This window comes from Rhinichthys klamathensis, unplaced genomic scaffold (genome assembly GCF_029890125.1).
Source record: "Rhinichthys klamathensis goyatoka isolate OS25496 unplaced genomic scaffold, OSU_Roscu_1.1 h1tg000019l_1, whole genome shotgun sequence".
In the NCBI taxonomy this organism is placed as follows: Eukaryota; Metazoa; Chordata; class Actinopteri; order Cypriniformes; family Leuciscidae; genus Rhinichthys; species Rhinichthys klamathensis.
In genome coordinates, this window is record NW_026606570.1 from 4,208,656 (window position 1) to 4,228,645 (window position 19,990).

Consider the following 19,990-nt stretch of genomic DNA (forward strand, 5'->3'; position numbering starts at 1 on the left):
ATACAAAAATGACTAAAGCAAAGTCAATTGGAGCAATTTAATCATCAAAGCTCAAATGAAATGTCACCGAATTAATCCGAATGTAACTAACTGTTAAAGACTCGCACTAAAATCGTATTAAAATATATTAATTTATTAAAAGTGGAACTGAATGAAGTAAAACTTCATGCACTACATATTGGATGGAAAAACATATCGCACTACCGTTCAAAAGTTTGGGGTCAGTAAGATAGTTGTTTTAATTAAATTAATACTTTTTATTTAAATTTATACCTTTATTTAGCAAGAATGCATCAAATTCATCAAAAGTAAAGACATTTAATGTTACAAAATATTTTTTTGAGCATTAATAGCTAGATATAGCTGGCCTCACTTTCAGCACAGCTCGGGCTCTGGAACCAAACTCCTGGGTTGAAGGGTGGATGGCATTAAGTAGGAATACTCACAAGTCCCCAACTTGACACCACTGTTTGGGGGTTTTTCATGTCCAGAATGTCTTTTTCTCCCACCTCTGTAGGAGTGATTCCTTCATCCTGCAAGAAGGTTAGAGACATGGAGACCTAGTGGGCCCTGTTCAAAGCCTGCATTGCGGAAGGATTTGGCTGGAGGTTGTTGGTGCCTATCGTGTCGGCAACCCAAGAGTACGTTGGCGAACCCCAGCGGTGAGGGAGGCCGTCAGGTGGAAAAAGGAGGCCTTTTGGGTGTGGTTAACCTGTGGGTCTCCCGATTCTTCCAACCGGTATTGGCAGGCTAGAAGGACCACAGCTGAAGTTATCATAGAAGCAAAAACTTGGATATGGGAAAGCTCGGACAAGCCATGGAGAAGGACTTTTGGTCGACTTCAGAGAGATCAAGTGGCTTAGGCAGGGAAAGCATGGGCTGGGATACTGAGATACCGAATGCCCTGGATGAATTCGGGCTGTCTTGGCTGACACGCCTGTTCAATATCGCATGGGAATCAGGAACAGTGCCTAGTGATTGGGGGCGGGGGGGGGGGGGGGGGGGGACTTTGGGAGCATGGGGTTCCATGTATGCCATCCGATCCCTATACAACTGTGTGATAGCTGCATTTACATTTTCTGCAGTGTGTCAAGCTTGTTCCCAGTGAACGCTGGTCTCCGCCAGGGCTGTCCTTTGTCACAATCCTGTTTGTGATATTCATGAACAGGTTCTCAAGGCGCAGCCGGGGGGGCAGAGGGTGTCCAGTTTAGGGGCCTTAGGGTGCTGCTCTTTGTGGATGATGTTGTCCTGATGTTGTCCTGTTGTCCCTCATCGGGCTGTGACCTTCAGTGCTTCCTTGGGCTGTTTGCAGCTGAGTGTGCAGCGGTGGGAATGAGGGTCACCACCTCCAAATCCAAGGCCATGGTTCTCAGCCAGAAAACAATGGACTGCCCACTTCGGGTAGGGAGGGAGTTGCTTCCTCAAGTGGAGGAGATCAAGAATCGATGGGTCTTGTTCACGAGTGAGAGGTAGGAGAGGTAGGTCAGAGGATGAGATCGGGTCATTATACAGGACCGTAGTGGTGAAAAGAGAGCTGAGCATGAGGGCAAAGCTCTCGAATTTACCAGTCAATCTATGTTCCAACCCTCACCTATGGTCATGAGCTTTGGCTAGAGACCGAAAGAATGAGCTAACAGATACAGATTGCAGATGTGGCCAAAATGAGTTTTCTCTGCATGATGTCTGGGCTGACCCTGAGAGACAGGGTGGGAAGTAGAGCCGCTGCTCCTCCGTGTTGAATGGCGCCAGTTGAGGAGGTTCGAACATCTAGTCAGGATGCCTCCTGGACACCTTGCGGTGGAGGTGTTGCGGAAAAGGACGTATGGGCAAACTACTTAGCCTGCTGCCACTACGACTCAGTCCCAGACAAGTGGAGGAGAATGGATGGATGGATAAATGTAGACTTGGGGAGCAAGAGACTTCTTTCAAAAACCCTCAATCCCAAACTTTTGAACGGTAGTGTAAATTTACCAATTAAAAAAAATAAATAGAATTAATCCCTTTTTCTCAAAACTAATCACAATGAATGATCTACTTATATCCTCAAGTTATTATAAAACCTAAACAAAAACAAAACTTACAGGGTCTGGATAAAATGGAAGAGGTTCAAACTTGACATCTATTTTGTGAAAAGCCAACTCTTGCTCGAGCTCATAGTGTTTTTGACAGGCCTGGGTCAACTCCACTGTTTTCTGCTTCAGCTGTGTAATGAGAAAGAGGTCATTTAAACAAAACACTTTACATAACACCATAAAACACATCAGCCACACATCACTACAAACCTCTCAGCTCAGAATGAAATTGAGCCTTAAAGATATGTGTACTACAAAACTGTTACACTCATGGAAATGCACAGAGCAATGAATGATAATTGAAGATTTCCATTAATACAGAATGCACACATGCAGAAACATGCTAAAGAACATAGCAATGCCATACCATCAACATCGCTCTCTAAAGCGAGAACCTGAGAGGACAGGAGAACATAACGTTGACATCATTCCGTAATTGGTAGGGCACATAAGTTAAAAGACATTTAAGTACCTGACAGAGGGAATCCAGCAGAGGAGCATGATATGGAAGCTGAGATTGAAGAAGGAATGAAGAGAAGAGACAGTAGAAGACATACAGATAGTTTACATAAGAGCACAAGAGTGAAAGATAAATAAAATCAATAGGGAAGGGAAAGTTAAAAGGGATGGCATTAAAGCCAGTTCTGCAATGAACTGGCCTCAAGTGGTCACTGGTCTCAAGTAGACTTCTAGCGGATATATGAAGTCAATTCTACTCAAATGTACCAGTGTCTAAGCAGATTAACCACAGCTGTAGATCATCACATTAGCCATGCATGTGTTCCACTAACATTTGACAGTAAAGTGTCCAATTACAAGCAGTACCTTGAACAATATATATCTATTGTTTTTCATTTAAAACCTAACAAAAACGATTTCTGTTAAATATTTTGCTTAAAAAATGTGCTCGTGCAATATAAATAAATGCCACTTTTTTTTAAATTTTGTATACTGAGCAAGTGCATTAAAGCAATGAGTATAAATTTGCTGTTCTAGTAGTTGAAACAGATTTTTTTTTTCCAAATGCAGACTCTCCAAGAACTTCTTCAATTAAAGAGGTGATAAATGATGCAACACATTCAAAAACACTTTTCAGTACCATTCACAAAGTACCTTTGGAGTAGGTGACAAAAGCGTGGAGTAAGAAGAGAGAGCTGAACAGGAAATTGTCTAGAAATAGACTGGAAAATTTATGTAAAGTTTGAAAAATTAATGTGTACTTGAGTGCTCACTGTGACTGCATTTTGAGTGTGCAAGCGCATAGATTTGAAAATTAATATGAAAGCAGATAAAAGTAATTTATAGATAAAAGTCAACATGAAGCATAAAAAAAAAATATACAACCCATTTTCCTCCCGTTATGTGACATTTCAGATTGAAACAGTATTCAACAAGAAAAAAAAACATATTTCTGTAATAAGTGATGATGTTTTAGAGATGGAGCAAGTGGGTTTTCTGTAGTGTCTTGCCTTAAAAGGATAGCTCCCCCAAAAATGAAAATTAATTCACCATTTACTTACGCTGGAGTTGTTCTAATGGCGTATGCCCTTCTTCAAAAATATCCTGCTCGTGCTCCCATATAATGGCAGTAAAAAGTGACCAGCATCAAGCTTTAAAAAAAGATGCAAAAGTATCACAGAATGATCCCATGCGAAATGTGCTTTATATTCCAAGTGACGAAATTTAATGCATTGTTTAATTAAAATATTGATCTTGGCCGTTGGTCTACTCTGCACGACTGTGAGTTCAAGACTATTAGTCGCCCAGAAAAAGCGACATAAAATACAATTCCAATAAATCCCCCAAAAAAGTATCTGTATACTTTCTTCATTGAGATGAACATCTCCAGACTTGAATTCCGGTTGTCAGATGACAGTCAGAATGACTGGTGGCAGATGTGAACGTGATAACTTGTTGTTGCGATGAACACAACAGATATATTCATCTCAGAGAAAAAAGTACATGGATTGTATTTTGTGTCATGTTTTTATTAATCTTGATTTCTCACAACTTTTTCTGGGCGGAGATGGAGTGAACTGCTAATAGACACTAATGAATGCCCAGTTGTGCACAGAAGACAAAACGGCCAAGCTCAGGAATTTAGTTAAATAATACATTAAAGGTTTTTTTTTTTTTTTTTTTTTTTTACCAAATCTTGTCATATACCCCCAGAACACTTGGAATATACAGCATGTGATCATTCTGTGATACTTGTGAGTCTTTTTTTAAAGCTTGATGCTAGTTGCTAATCACTGCCATTATGTAAGAGCAAAAGTGGGACTTTTTTTCTTTTTCTGACCCAAAAAGAAAGAAGGGCATACGGCATTAGAACAACACCAGGGTGAGTAAATATTCTGAAAAGATTTTAAAACATTAGGCATCAAACACTTGCAGACTTTGCAAATGGTTACAGAGAAAAACTGGGCATCATACACTACCAGACTTTCAAATTGTTATTAACACAACAAACTCACACAGAAACACACGCCTCATTGCTAGAAGACTCACGACAGATGAAACAAACACGGATGTGTAGGAGATGACCGCAGTAGTTGTTGCAGCGACTCTGTGTGCTGAGTCGCAAAAGAAAAAAACGGATTGGTAGACGGGGTCAGTATGGACTCTACAGATTACAGCGGGAGATGGCGTAGTCAGTTGTTTTATCTATACTGAGGAGTCAAATATTGAGGGAGACTAATTTGATACGTGCGTTCGGTAGATAAAGGACAACTTTGGTTTTAGTAGCAAACGCATCATATACTACAATAAGTATTCTAAAATCGGCTAAAATATCAAACATGTTTTAATATTCTCCGACTGGATGGAATCATAATCAGAGTCTGTAAAAATCAGATTAAAAAATCAGAGTCTGTGCCCATCATACACTGTCTGTAAAAGTAATCAACTCCAATTGCCCAAAATCTGCAGACTGGTGGAGACTTCTGGCAACTTTTGTCAACTTGTCTGCAAAAATCTGAAAAAGTCTTGTAGTGTATTTCTGCCTTTATTTACCATTTTGGGGGAAATAACCCTTCAAAAAAGTCAATTTGGATTTAATTTTGACTTAAAAAATAGGTTTTGTTAGGTGGTGCTTCTTAAGGAAATGATCTGAAAGAAAAATATATTCTTTACATAAGATATCACAGTTGTGTGTGAGGGCGAAATGCTCCACCCTATTCACACTGAGCTTGATGACAGCGAAGACTGTATTACCCACCATTTCAGATTTGGTGTCCAGTTCTCTCCTGAGTTCCTTGTGCCCCAGCTGTTGTTCCTGGTTCTGGTGCCTCAGGTTTTGATTGGCTGTGTCCTGCCGCTCCAGCTCTTCCAGTGCTGCGGCCCGCTCTCTCTGAAGTTGTGCAGTCTCCTCAACTCTCAACTCCAACTCCTGCTCCAAACGCTCCACTTCCTCTATAAGAACAGCACAAAGGGGCTCATATTATAACAGCACATATGAAGATAAGATAAATGTAGAAGATGAGATGGTGTACCCATATGAAAGCGTTGATGTGCTTGCTCTCTATCCTGTGGACTGACTGGTTGTCCATCCAGTATTTCCAGTGACCTCAGATGAAAGATTAAGAAGAGGTGATAATGGGGCAGGCTGGAGATAGGGTTTTCTGCTAATGTCAGATTCGTCAGGTTCTTCAGAGGCTTTAGTTTAGCCATCTCATGAAGCTAGATCACAAAGGTTGAGAATGTTGTAAGTAACACAATTGTGCATTGCAAAAACTGAGTATGAGTAATTCTCTTTTAACACAGTTAAGTATGACATTAAAGGTATAATGACAATTCAGTCATTATTACTTTCCCTGATGTTGTTCCAAACCTGTTTGACTTTCTTTTATCTGCTGAAGAATATATTTTGGAGAATGTAACCAAACAGTATTGGTTCCCTTTGGCCTTTGTTTTTCATTGTTTGGACAAAAATACAGGTTTTGAACGACATGAGGGTGAGAAAAACAATGAAAAAGTTTCATTTTTGGGTAAACTATCCCTTTAATGTTTTTTTTTCTTTTTTTCTGTTGAACTTGATTGGCCGTTTTAAACACATGATAAACAAATATAAGCAAAGGCTGAGATTGAAAAACCCAGATAAATTGTACCTACAGAGAATATCTTGTTGCTGTGTAGGTTTATGATCTGAAGGGATCTGAGCTTCTTTGCCATCCATACCGGAAGATGTTCAATGTTGTTGAAGGCCAAATTTAGAACCTGAAGGTTCGTCATGTGCTCTAGACCTTCAATTTTTCTGTACATAATTCAAATATAAATTATAAATTATATTTTAAAACTTTTACTGGCTTTAATAATATTCTATATTTTATTCTGTTATAACACTATGAAAACAATTAAAAAAAAATGGTTATGTGGTGCCACCACAGGGAATGTTTGTTGTCAAGTAGACAAATGTCACATTCTCTTACTGTATGCTGTTACTGGAAAGGTGGAGCTCCCGTAGGTGACATAATTTCTCTAGTTTCTCAATTTTCTCAATCCTGTTGTTACTGAGGCTGAGAACCTGCAGGCGCTCACACTTGTCCAAATTTTCAATATACTAAAAAAAAACATGAACACACAGAAGTCAATACAAATGAATGCAAAATGCAACAATAAACTTTACCAATCATACTGAGCATTAACCAAATAATTTCCAAATCTTACCCTAAATTGTTTGTCATGTCCCGTAGATGTAGACAGATCTAGAGTCTGCACAAGGACTAAATTTTCACATTTAGTTATTCTCCTAATCAGGTCTTCTGTGATGTATCTTGTCCCCTTCCCCTTATATATACTTTTGTCTAAGGGCAGATATTTGTATAAATGAATAACACACTATGGAGTGCAAATATTTACAAATACTGGTAGCAGCAAAGTAATTAATGATCTGAGAAGCTGAAATATGGTTGCAAGTTCAGTTCAAGTAAGGGAAATTATTCATCATTGTGCTATTACAAAACGCTTAAATGCATTAGATGTTTTTTTTTTAACTTTTCACACTCTGGACTTAAAAAATAAACTCTTTCTTAATAAACATTGGTCACAATCTTACTAGTTTAATTTTTCTGCTAACCAAGTAGTCCAGTCATTTTATGAAAAAAGGTTGAACAAATTGCAACAGAAGCAAACTTAACTGATTTTGTATCCTCAATATGTCCTGAGTAAGGGAAAAAAAAGCCCAAAAGAATCCCATTAGGGGAACGTTTCGAAAAAGACCCAAATATATCCCATTCATATGCCTATTCATTCTTTTTCTCACGTGAAAAGGGTAAAAATTTTAACCTTTAGATATCATCATGAAAATCACTGAGTTGATTTTCATCAAGACAAACAAAAAATGTATAACAAGTTTTTTTAAATTGTTTGTTAACATGGACAAACGGTGCATAATATAATTACGTATTAGCTAATTTGCATAATTACCCAAACAGATTTAAACATTGGGTATAGCAGGTGAAAATGTTTTTTTGAATCTTGTTGACATATAACAGTAAAAGACTTAATGTTAAGGTCTGAATGGAACCCATTTAGGCTACCCATGAACATTAATACAGGAAGAAGTACCAGAAACCAGCCTTTATTAATTATTATTGCAGAGATGGGGTATTAATATTAAATAGTTTACTGTTATATGTCAACAAAATTCTACAAGACATTTTCACCTGCTATATACCCAATGTTTAGATCTGTTTGGGTATTTATGCAAATTAGCACATATGTAATTAGATTATGCACCATTTGTCCATGTTAACAAACAATTGCAAAAAAACTTGTAATACATTTTTTGTTTGTCTTGATGTAAGTACTCAACTCAGTGATTTTCATGATGATATCTAAAGGTTACAATTTTTACCCTTTTCACGTGAGAAAAAGAATGAATAGGCGTATGAATGGGATATATTTGGGTCTTTTTCTAAACTTTCCCCTAATGGGATTCTTCGGGGCTTTTTTTTCCTTACTCAGGACATATTGAGGATACAAAATCAGTTGAGTTTGCTTCTGTTGCAATTTGTTCAAGGTTGACCCCCATTTTGGCTTAAAATGACTGGACTAAAGTCCAATAGGGGGCTTACATGATTATTCTGGCAATTTTTAAAAGTCAGGGATATTTTCACCCCCGTATCATTTCAATTACATCTCGAATAATTTGTTTTTAAAGGCACAGCGTGTAACTTTTTTGTTCAAAATTAACAAAATGTAGTCAATAATGATCCAAATCCATTATAAATCCTTCTTTCAAAGCGTGTATTTGTCTTACCCTGATTCACTATGGTAAGCCTATTTTAGATTGGGCAAGGGGGTTTTCGCGGGAAATTGCATCAGGTCACTCGTCCGTGCGAATCTTGTCATTTCCATAAATAGAGAAAAGTTTCTCCGGCTACTTTGACATGTATGGTATGGGAGTGGCATAGGTTAGTTGTCACAACAAGCGAGAAAGGTTGACAGCGTAAAACATTTTTGAATTGATGTGTTTCCATTGTGCGTATTTTCAATTCGCAATTTCAATTTGCGCAATTTGAAGGGTAATGGAAACGCGGCCATTGAGCATGCAGAATCTCGAACCTCTGAGAATCACGCTTTTTTTTAATAAAGAAAAGAAAAGAAAAATGCAGAATAGAGGAGAGTCGGCTGGCAAAAAGAGATTTATTTAACCAGGAGGTCCCAGGTAGGAGGTAATAAAACAAGAACCAACATTGGCTTAGTTTTCAGAGATGGCGAGAACTGAGGGATTTGAAATGTTGTAAAGGCGTCATTAAAGCATTACATTTTGTGAAGGGTCACTTCGTGGGTTGATGTAGCGCTTTCACTTTTGATTAGGCAATCAGGTAGCGACTTCAACGAGGTGGGTAATAATTTGGCAGGGAGTTGAATTTCGCCACAACCCAGTTCAGGACGAAAGTTTGGTCACCAGATTACGTTGCAGTTTACTCAAGTGACATATAAATTAGCTAGGATGATTTATGCTTATTTCACTCTTAGTCATCGTAGTTTTAAACACTAAATAATTTACACTTTGGATGGATTTTTAGTTTTAGATTAAGTGCCCAAAGTTAAAGAAATATCCAGTTGTTGAATGAATTTGGAGAAATGACCTTAAGACCTCAAAGGGACATATCAGATGAGAGAGACACCTGTACTGTAGGACATGTAACGTTAGTATCTAAACAATAAGAGACTGAGATTTACCATCATCGTTAAGATCTTCTCTAGGACCTCCATCCCTCTCCGACCGTGAGATGGCGTTGGGGGTCACAGATTTGCTCTGGAGGCTCTTAGAACATTTGGATCCTGTTGTTGGTGATTGTTTGCGCATCTTGCATGCGAGTCTTTTCATTTTATTATCGTGGGGGTATTTATTAATTAATTTTATCTGAGGAAGCCAGCGATTACGATGCTACTCCTACCTAAATCAAGTCGACTGCTAAGACCTAACTGCTGGTAGTTTCTTCTGCTTTATGTTAAAAACTTACAATGCAGACCAAAACTAACTAAATGAAAGAACGAAAGTCATCTACTGACATAAAAAATGTTTAAATATATATTAAAAATAAGTTTTATATTTAACTGCATGGCCACTCACTGTTTTGTGAAGACTCGTCCATTTTTGTTAGCCCAGTTTCCATAGCGACCTATTAGGATTCCTAGCGATCATCCAGTAACCGTCAGATTATTATAATTCTCTCTTAAATACTGTCAGAGCGGATACAAGCCTGTTACTTTTAGCTCTTGTCCCAGGTGTCATATATAGTTCATGCGTTTCTAAAGGTTTAAACTGAGCTATCATTCTCTTGTCTGATTCTCCAGCCATGAACTCAAATGATTCGCGGTGATGTTTAGATCATGTGACTCAGCTGCAATTATTTCAAAATAAGAGTACTGTGTGCTCAAAGCAGACTCCATTTCCAAACAACCAGAATGTTTTTCACAATGTTTAGCAAGATATTATAATAATTGTATGGACATACATAAATAACAACAAACAATTTCCTAAACACATTGTCACTAAGAACATGCATAAGGATTATCTCTTTTATTGGCATTGCAATTTATCATTTATCACAGCCAAATAATAAGAAATCAAATTCAAAATCATCCAACACTGTGGCGTATTGTTTGCAGGCAGCATTCCTGCAGTCAGATTCAAGTGGCCACCAGTCCACCCAAGCATGTGAGTCCAAAGGAAACTTATACCTGAAACATGGTATAAAGAAAATCAGTTCTGAGGCTTCTGTACTAGCCCACATAATAGTTAAATAATGATTGTAAAACACTATCACTTTACAATGTGTTGTACTAATGCAAGGTATTACGTAACAGATTTTAGGAATTCATAATGAATTTGCAAAAAATTACATATGATGAATTTTTTTGGTCGTACAAGCAGATAGTCTTGCCCAAAATCTTGATCCGGTATTATATGATGTGTTTTTTTAAAACATGAGCAAGAAAGCAAAAAAGAACTCACTTATAAGAATGATCCACTCGTATCTTCATACTCTCAGAAGTCATGACCAGATACTGCTTGCCAACTTCGAAATTTGTTTCAATGCAGGTTGCCTTCTTCACAAAATCTATCTCTGAATCTGTTTTTAAGTCGTCCGTTTGTTCTGCAGAAGAGAAATTATGGATTGAAGCTGTGATGCAACTTGTTTTTTTTTTTTTTTTTTTTTTTTTTTTTTTTTTACTTTAAATCATTTACAACTTAAACTTTATAATATATTGACACAAAACATATTCAATATACTCTTGCCTTTTTTTAGCACTGCTTTGACTTTTGCTTTGTAAGTCATGAAATCTCCACTTGCCTCAGAGGATTCAATTAACACTTTAAATACTAGAAAAAAAAGATGGGGCAGTAAATGACATCATTGTGCAAACGTATACCACTGATCATGTGACAATGATTTTTATGTGACCAGAAGCTTCATGAGGATCATTATTTACCATATTTCATGCTTTCTTTGCACGTATCATTTTTGCGCTGTTCGGCAGTGATTGTGGGATCAATGGTGGATTTAAAGTTGCAGCATTCCGCTAATTTTGAAAAAGACATGGAAATACAAAAAAATTGTTAAACTAACACAGACGCATTAAACTCAATACACATGTAAGCCTATGTAAATGATAATGTCATGTGCATTAGCAGTATACCCAACTAGGGAACATTCTCACAACTTTGGCTTGCATTCTGGCAAGGTACTCTAAAAGTTATGAACAAACATTATTCCTACGTTCATTCAAAGTTATCTAGTCTGTAAAATGTTCTCAAAACTTTAGCACAAAATCATTATTTATACATCGTTAATGGAGCGTTTTTTCTGAAATATAATAGTTGGATGTCCGTCTAGTCCGCTTTTTAAAAATGTTTCTACTTGTTTTAGAATGTTTGGAGAACTTTCAAAAAAGTATTGTTCCCATAATGTTTGCAAAACATTTTCATCTTGAACGTTCAGAGAACATTCAGAAACAACTTAATGGGAACATTAGCTACATTTTTTTTTGAACTTATCTTTATTAGCTGGGTAAAAAACGATTTTTGTTAATAACTGTTTACGGTAATTTCTTTTCTTTATTTCTGTTTTGTTTTGCTTCTAAGCAGCTTACCTGCCATGCACTGACACTGGTCTCCCTCACAGAGTCGCAACAGTTTGCGGCTTTGTTTGTGGTAAAACTTCATACAAGTACTTCCTATTAAAAATGAGTAGAGAAAGCTTGTTTTATGTAGCTAAAATAAGTTCAGCCAGATATAAATCAAACATTTGGGGAAACATTTGTGCTATACCTTGATCATTAAATTCATAAACTCTGAATACCGAGGATCTGCTCATGCCAGTTTCAAATTCCTCTTGAATACGGAAACCCACACAGTAGAAATCTTCTGATGGTATCTGCAGGATAAGTATTGTATGGTTAAAAATATTCTTCAAGATGAAATACACACCATATTTTAATGCAAACCTTTGAAGAAAGTTTGTTTTGTCAAGCAATGCTCACCGAATCTATTTGAAGGATGACTTTGTCACCCAATATTTCATAGTTGGAAAGCTGAGACTCAAGTCCATTTTGATACTGCAAAATTTAGAAACATAAAATGTCACTACAATTTTCTGAAACTCTGAATGTTTTCTATGGAAATGTATTTGCATTTAGTGTCTCACCATATCTAAATCTTCCTGGACTGGGATCACACCAGTCGGCAAATTAATTTCCATCACAGTGAGTCCTGACTCAGTTTCAATCGCATTTTCATGTGGTTTGTATCTTTACACATAATGGATTTTTTTAATACGTTTTAAATGCAAATCAGAAATTTACACACACACTTAAAACCTGTATCTTCTTATCAGGAGTTTCTACAGACTTACTTTGCACAGGCCACAATCCGCTGTGACAAAAGCATAGGATCTGCTCACAAAGAAATCAAATTAGCTGCACCAAGTTCATTTTAAAAGATAACGAGTGTATAAAAGTAGAAAAAATTACAGAACGTACCATCTGAATATGGGACACGGTCATGAATGTCAATTGATATATTAAATTGGCAATTTCCATTGCTCTCTGTCATCCCATAGTAAACTGTTCTCAGCTGTCAAAAATTTGGTTAATCAATAAATACAGTTGGTTTCATGCATAGAATTTATATATATATATATATATATAAGTCTAGATTATTGTAGTGTTTATCAAATACACTGAAAATGACCATCCAGAATGATTGTTTAAAAAAGGATGATTTTGTTTTGTTCGTGTTGGTCACACTTTACAATACGGGTGCACTAATATGCATTAATTCATGTTTAACTAATGTATAGATAATCATGAGTTAATGTATGATTCATGAAGAACTAAACCATTAATTCATGATTACTGCATCAGCAACTAATAAAGAGTCTATTAATGGATTAAGTAATACATGAATTGCTATTAATTCAATGTGTCATTGTGTATTAATTCCTTTATAACATATTTTATTAACTAATAGTGTAAATGAATGTGTTAATTACCACAATTAGTCAAAGCTATGCATTTCAACTTCCAGTTGTCTGCTTTAATTAATCATTAGCTAATGACTTGCAAAGGTATCACTATGTTATGACTTTACTTATTGAGGCACATCATTATTAACTAGTCATTTAGTAATTGTAGTAATTTGCACATGAATTTGCACTAACAATGAAGTAATTAATCATGTATTAATGCATATTAGTGTACCTGTATTATCTGGAAGTTGAAATACAAGGCTTTGGCTCATTCTGGTAATTAACATATTAATTAACACTATTAGTTAAAAAAATGAGTTATTAGGGAATTAATTCACAATTACATATTTAATCAATAACAATTCATTTATGAACTAATACATTAACCATACAGACTCTTAATTAGTTCCTAATGTGGTAATCATTAATTAATAGCTTAGATAATCATTAGTTACACATTAATTCAGTATTATCTGTGCATTAGTTAAGCATGAATTAATGCTTATTAGTGCACCCGTTTTGTAAAGTGTTACCTTTGTGGTTTTTAATCTGGTCGGTACTGATCAATGGCATATATTAAAATTCTACAATACTATTTTGCAAAATCAAATAAAAACACTAAAAATTAAATCAATACTTTTAAATAATACATTTGAGTACATTTTGAATCATTACACTATGTAACTAGACAAGTATAAAAAAAAAACAGATTCATTTTAAGTGATCACTAGAAGATAGCAGAGGTAGTTTAAATGTAAAAATAGATGAAAATGAGTGTGGACAAATAAATATCCAATTTTGATATATACAGTATTAGTAATATCAACCAATAACTGATACTGATATTCCTTTGTTAAATATAAGCTCACTTACTTTGGCAAATGAAACACCAGAGCTCATTGCTGTTTTGATTATTATATCATCATTTTTAATCACCTTTTCAAAGAAAACAGAAGAGTAGCATTTATATATAATTTAAAATGAAAACTTTACCCATAATAATTAAGTTAACATCATAAAAAAAGAGCGTCTTACCGCTATTGGTTTAGCCACAGGCTTTTGCTGAGTTAGTTTGATTCTGCTGATGTCACCTTTAGTCTTGTATTCAATGTCAACCACCATGTCTAAGGTGGCTTGACTGGCTAAGAGGCTATACTTGGTAAGGGCCTCCAAAGTGAGAATGCTGTCCTGAAAATTTTAGGAAAGTAAGATCACATATGATAAAGACAACATTAAAAGATTAAGAGACTGTATATATATATATTGCATTGAGTACCTGTGTTGAGAAAATGCCCCCTCCGTATCTCTGGTCTTGTGTTAACCAGTTCAGGATTGGCTTTGCATAGGTGGAATCACCTCTGACTAAAGAGTTAAGCAGGACATAAACTGTTGTTTCCACGGTCTTTGATGTCGCACCACTGGGTTTTAATGAATCCTTGTTATATTTAGAGTCTTCCCAGAAACGAATTGTGGCTGGGTTCCCTGAAAATGTTAGATGTACAGACAAATTGTTGGTATTAAGTTATTGGTCAAATATGAGAGGGTTTAATCTGTGCTGATTTGTTTTTTTGGTCAAAAGTGTGTGGAATGTTCCAAATAAGATTTTACCTTTAACTTGAGCCTGCTGTTTGATTTTTTCATAAAGGCCGATTGCCGGCATACTATTGATGTCTACCAGTGTCAGAGCATAGGATGCAATGGCTCTAACATATAAACTTTCAATCTTCTTTGACTTAGAGGAGAGGTACTCCGTGGCATGATCTAAAGCATTTTTAAAGGCCTAGAGAGACAATTGTGCTGTTAGTCACTGACTGAATGAGGAACAATCCTACATTTAGGTTTCAAATTGGTCAGAATTTACTGACAGTCGTACCAGTATGTTAACATTTGGGACCTTCAGAGCATTTTTAATTCCAATCATGACAAAAGAAGTGAGGAAGACTGTCTTTTCAGTGACATCTGCTCCGGCACCCTTTAAAAAAACAAGACAATCTTGATCAAAACACTGAAATATACAGTATGATATCATGAACACTTATTTTCGTCACATACCATGAGTTTAAGTGGATTGTTTTGTGATTTCTCAAAGAACGAGCCATCACGATTCTGACGATTTTTAATCAGCCAGTAAATGCCGTTGATCAGCACTTCAGACTCCAAAGAGACATATTCATGCATGTCAGCAAAAGTCTTGACTATAAGAGCCGTCACCCTAAAGAAGTTTTTACAACATTACACCTCCAGTAGAATGTTAGTAGCACGTAAAATGTATAAGTTCTATATGTATTGATTTCTATGTAAAACATTTGTAAAATAACAATTAGACAATGCTTCGTTTCAGCTACCACTGAGGAAAAAATATGGCATAGGCCTACAAAAATTGAGCAGTTGTTTACCAGGTACTAGGTGATTTGTCCTTGTTCGACCACATGCTGAAACCATGTTCATACTTCAGCTTATATGACATCATGCTGGTGATGCCTGGAAAGAAACAGTGAGTCATTAAATCACTTAATAGTTAATTATAGTTAATTGTACTGGCAATAACTGATATAGTTACTTTTGTATAAGACAAGCAAGTAAAAAACAAAAATTTATGGAAATTATCATAAAATTTTTGTTACTATTATATGGAGACAGAGTATACAATTTTTTTTTTAAACAAAATAAATAATGAAAATATAGCAGCAAGCAGCAATTAACGGGGGTTCAAGTGCTTTAAGGACTTACACATGCGTAAAAAGTTATCTTCAAGCACATGCTTAAAAAGTTATTATGTTTTATTTATCAAGCATGTAACCACCTAGTGGTTGCAGCCAATTTACTGAGAAAATATATGTTTTAAATTTTTAACAGTTATCGAGGTTGAGCCAAAAACCAAGCACTAGTTCGTGAAAGTAGTTTTTTTTTAAACAATCTCCAATATTTAATGAAGGGTTCGATTGGCAGCGGTGGTCCTAGAGGCAAAGTTGCTCAGAATGAGTTGTAACATATGGTATAAAAGTTGTGGGCATGTATGAAAAATCGTATGATATACAATCCTTTACGCACGTGAAAAAACGTGAAGGCACCCTCACAGGCCTCTCGGGCCGTGAGTCAAACAAGCTCAGCGAGTTTCCTTCCGATCGGCCTCCATTAACCTTATCTAACAGCTGCTCGAACTTCATTGGCCGATGGCGGCCATGTTTTTCGAGATATTTGAATGTCCTTGTAAACAATTGCGGCACCTAGACACCACCCACCAGTTTTCAAGTCAATCGGACTGTCTGTTGCGTAGCTATAGCCTTTTGTATTTTTATTTATTTAAAGCACCACCAAGTGGGCAGTACTTTTCAACGCGACCACAGACTGAGCCCATTCATAGGTGTACAGAGTTTGGTGAAATTATCTCCATCGTTCAAGAGGGATAATCATTTTAGTACAAGTACTAGTACAAGATTGGCATCCCGCCACAGAGGTCAATCGAAATTTTTACTTTTTTAATAATTATTGACAGTCAGATTCCAGAGAATATTTCTCCACTGGTTTGGTTCTGATCGGGTGAAAAACCTAGGACTATTTCCCGAAAGTAGTTTTTTTTTTTTTAAATCCCCAACAATTGTGCATGGTAAAGATTGAATCCGAGATGTGTGTTTTGTTTGTCTTGAGCCAAGGATTCCAACATAAGTCACTTGAGCCTGCGATGAATGGTTTGAGTTATGAGCCATTACATTCTTTTGATCGCTGTAGTGTCACCATCAGGCCGATTGGGGCGAGCCTTGGTAACGTTGTAGATGGGGGCTTGGTTCTACCATCCCTCAAAGTATAAAGTCTGTACAACTTATGGTTTGGTCTGTCCAATCACTTATAGTGGAGAATGCTGATCCTTGGAAATTCTAACCATTACAACAGGGTTTCAGCGCTACGGCCTTGAACCCCTAAAAAGAACATGATATACAAGAAATGTAAGGGGGAAAAAAATATTCTACTGTACTGAAACAAACATCCCACCAGCTTGCATTTTCCGTTTTAATTCCTTTTCACTTGCTGCTGACTCTTTCCCCAAAATGTCCCATTTCTCTGTCTTGTCTAGGAAGTGGTAGACATAGTAGATCGGTAGGAGACTCATGAGCTCCATCTCTGCATTTCCCCTTGGCAGGTTAGTCAACTGTTTTAAACCTTCTGGGTTATTTATTATTGACAAAAGCTCTCCCAGTACTTCACCTGAACAAGAAAAACAAGTTACAAAATTGTGACTTGGCAACATTTCCTCACTATAAAAATACATAGGGCCTCTGGAACCTCCAGTATAATCAATTTTAATCTATGCAGTTTATAAAAGAAACACTATCGCACAAATCTGATATAGTTAAAAAAATGTGACTGTGTAGAAGGTGTCATTTAGCATCTGCACAAATGTGTTCAAGCTTCACAGGCATCATACCATTAACTGTTAGAATACGATCCACAGTTGACTTGGGCACAATGTTTGGTGGAATGACATTTTTTAATTCAAGTTTTCGCATAGAAGTGCCTAAGAAGGGAAAAAGAAATGGCGTGAAACTCCCGCACACGAGCAGAGAGCATGCTTATACTCTTCAGATGTCCTTACCAAAGACTCCATTTGGATCTATTCTTCCACCACTTTGTATTTCGTTTCTAATTCCCTCTGGCTGTGAAGTACCAGAACATTAGTTAGTCAGATCATAATCTCAGGCATACTAAACTGAAACTGGTTTAGTTCTCAATAAACACAAGTTTTAAGCAAAAATATCATGAGGAATCTATACTGTACTCTTTTAAAATAAAAGACTTCGGTGTACAATAAAAACACACTGTAACTTTCAAAACTTCCTTCTATATTAAAAATGTAGTTTGTACATCTTTAGAAAGAAGGGAACAAAGTGTTACAAAGATACAGTCCTATAGGACTGACTGCATATTGCCTCTTACCACCACTTTCAATTTCTTGACCACACTCTCAGTCCCCCACTCAGTTGTTAAAGTGAAAGTGAGCGTATGAGTGCCCGCTTCCAAGGCCATGATGTAGAACGTGACCAAAGCCACTGACCGGGCTTGGATATGCCCTTTGTTTTCATTTGGCTTTCCACGTTTCCCCTGTTGAGTTCCACGAAACACACACACTCCCTCTGTTGCCGTCAGGGTCACAATGAACTATTCATGTATGTGTGAGATATAAAAAGATACAGAGAGAAAGAAAACTGTAATGAGTTTATCACCATAATGTCACATAAATATATACACCATTGTTCAGAAGTCTGGGGTCGGTCAGATTTTTTAATACTTTTGAAAGAAGTCTCTTACGCTCACCAAGACTACATTTATTTGATAAAAAATGCAGTAAAACTAGCCTGGATGCCAGCCCGAACCCCGCCCACAACATTTTTTGGTCGGGAAGTTTGAGGAGTCCATTGAGGAGTAATTATGATCGGTTCAGAATTAGTCGGGCCAATCAAATTGCCAGGGCGGGCTTTATACGATGATGGACAGATGATCTGCAGTTACGTAATCATCGCGTTATCAACGAGCGCTTGGGTTGAACTGGTTTCCCTCAGAGATGACTGCAGCTGGAGAATTGAGATGTATAGATTCCGCTATTGCATCTGTTGTAAAAGAAATCGACAGCTCATTAATTTTAAAAGACGAACAGAGAACTGCAATCAAGGCATTTGTCGATCGGAAAGATGTGTTTGCCGTCCTTCGTACGGGATTCGGCAAAAGTTTATTTTATCAGCTGGCTCCGATGGTCGCTAAGAAGATGGGACGCAATGAAAACCCTGTGGTCGTTGTGGTTTCTCCTTTGGTCGCACACTTGCACTCATGGAGGACCAAGTAAAAGAAGCAACACTCATTATTTTACTACTTCCAGTGTGCATGCAGTTGAGTTCTGTTGAAACTATGCTATGCAACTATGTAGCTGACTTACTGCGTTGCTCTGATTGGTTGTAGGTCTATCCAATTGAGTGCAGAGTTTTTTTTTCCCTGGTTCGGTTAAGACACGCCTCATAATCAAAGCCCTATGGAGCAGTATCAGACTCACATTCTGACTAGAATATGAGTATGACGAAGTCAGGGTACAGTAAAACAGTAATATTGTGAAATATTATTACAATTTAAAATGTTTTCTATTTTAATATACCGTAAAACTTAAAATTATAGCCCGGGTTTATATAATCGTCGAACTGCACCGGCTTGAATTTGAGACAGGCGTCTATATGAGACCGGCCTTTATAATTTAGTGTTGAGATGTTGTTCATTGAGTGTAAAAATCTCCAAATGCTCCACGTGAAACTGCGGTCTTCCGACCTTTTACTATCGTGTCAATTGATTTTGATTAATATGCGCGAGGGAGAGAGAGCAAGACAGCGCTCGTTTTGTTTGAAGACGTGAGAGTGTGCGCGGCCGGGGCGCTCTCTCTCTCTCTCTCTCTCTCTGCTCGTTATGCGCCCTGTCAAGCTCTGCTCGTTATGCGCCCTGTCAAGCGCAGCAGTCATTCTATTCTACATCACTCGCCGATCAATAAAAGCTTTGGCGGGACACAAATTTGCTTTGGCAGTATTATACTGTCTAATACTGGCTGCTCTGTCAAGTCTTCATCGTCGGTTAGGAACCTGGGTGTGCTCTTTGATACCAATCTTTCATTTGAAAGTCACGTTTCTAGCATCTGTAAAACCGCATTCTTTCATCTTAAAAATATATCTAAATTATGACATAAGCTTTCAATGAAAAATACGGAACAGTTAGTTCATCCGTTCATGACCTCAAGGCTAGATTATTGTAATGCTCTATACTGGGTGGTTGCCCTGCACGCTTAATAAACAAACTACAGCTGGTCCAAAACGCAGCAGCTAGAGTTCTCACTAGAACCAGGAAGTATGACCATATTAGCCCGGTTCTGTCAACACAGCATTGGCTCCCTATTAAACATCGTATAAA

The 19,990-nt window shown here is 36.9% G+C and overlaps 2 protein-coding genes across 9 annotated transcripts in view; both read right to left on the minus strand.

Annotated features, from left to right (window-relative positions):
• The window catches only part of cntrl (centriolin), a 42,214-nt gene extending 32,785 nt beyond the window's left edge, over positions 1–9,429 (minus strand). For 4 of the 6 annotated variants that reach the window (XM_056236256.1, XM_056236281.1, XM_056236248.1 and 1 more), the window contains exons 1-8: positions 9,261–9,429; positions 6,738–6,874; positions 6,500–6,630; positions 6,183–6,324; positions 5,564–5,750; positions 5,290–5,483; positions 2,545–2,583; positions 2,082–2,201 (exon numbers count right to left, since the gene is read on the minus strand). In XM_056236256.1, coding sequence (XP_056092231.1) covers positions 2,082–2,201; positions 2,545–2,583; positions 5,290–5,483; positions 5,564–5,750; positions 6,183–6,324; positions 6,500–6,630; positions 6,738–6,874; positions 9,261–9,408 — 1,098 coding nt within the window. In that variant the 5' untranslated portion in view covers positions 9,409–9,429. The remainder of the gene's footprint in view (positions 1–2,081; positions 2,202–2,544; positions 2,584–5,289; positions 5,484–5,563; positions 5,751–6,182; positions 6,325–6,499; positions 6,631–6,737; positions 6,875–9,260) is intronic. The other 2 variants (XM_056236265.1, XM_056236273.1) reach the window with 2 other exon arrangements.
• Positions 9,430–10,089: 660 nt separating this feature from the next.
• c5 (complement component 5) overlaps positions 10,090–19,990 on the minus strand; it is a 124,905-nt gene continuing 115,004 nt past the window's right edge. For all 3 annotated transcript variants that reach the window (XM_056236308.1, XM_056236300.1, XM_056236317.1), the window contains 21 exons: positions 17,987–18,208; positions 17,646–17,706; positions 17,478–17,567; positions 17,045–17,257; positions 15,451–15,535; positions 15,107–15,266; positions 14,928–15,026; positions 14,663–14,834; positions 14,331–14,536; positions 14,090–14,242; positions 13,928–13,990; positions 12,567–12,660; positions 12,440–12,479; positions 12,233–12,335; positions 12,069–12,143; positions 11,857–11,962; positions 11,679–11,762; positions 11,019–11,108; positions 10,825–10,908; positions 10,540–10,681; positions 10,090–10,265 (listed from right to left, as the gene is read on the minus strand). In XM_056236308.1, coding sequence (XP_056092283.1) covers positions 10,124–10,265; positions 10,540–10,681; positions 10,825–10,908; positions 11,019–11,108; positions 11,679–11,762; positions 11,857–11,962; positions 12,069–12,143; positions 12,233–12,335; positions 12,440–12,479; positions 12,567–12,660; positions 13,928–13,990; positions 14,090–14,242; positions 14,331–14,536; positions 14,663–14,834; positions 14,928–15,026; positions 15,107–15,266; positions 15,451–15,535; positions 17,045–17,257; positions 17,478–17,567; positions 17,646–17,706; positions 17,987–18,208 — 2,484 coding nt within the window. In that variant the 3' untranslated portion in view covers positions 10,090–10,123. The remainder of the gene's footprint in view (positions 10,266–10,539; positions 10,682–10,824; positions 10,909–11,018; positions 11,109–11,678; positions 11,763–11,856; positions 11,963–12,068; positions 12,144–12,232; positions 12,336–12,439; positions 12,480–12,566; positions 12,661–13,927; positions 13,991–14,089; positions 14,243–14,330; positions 14,537–14,662; positions 14,835–14,927; positions 15,027–15,106; positions 15,267–15,450; positions 15,536–17,044; positions 17,258–17,477; positions 17,568–17,645; positions 17,707–17,986; positions 18,209–19,990) is intronic.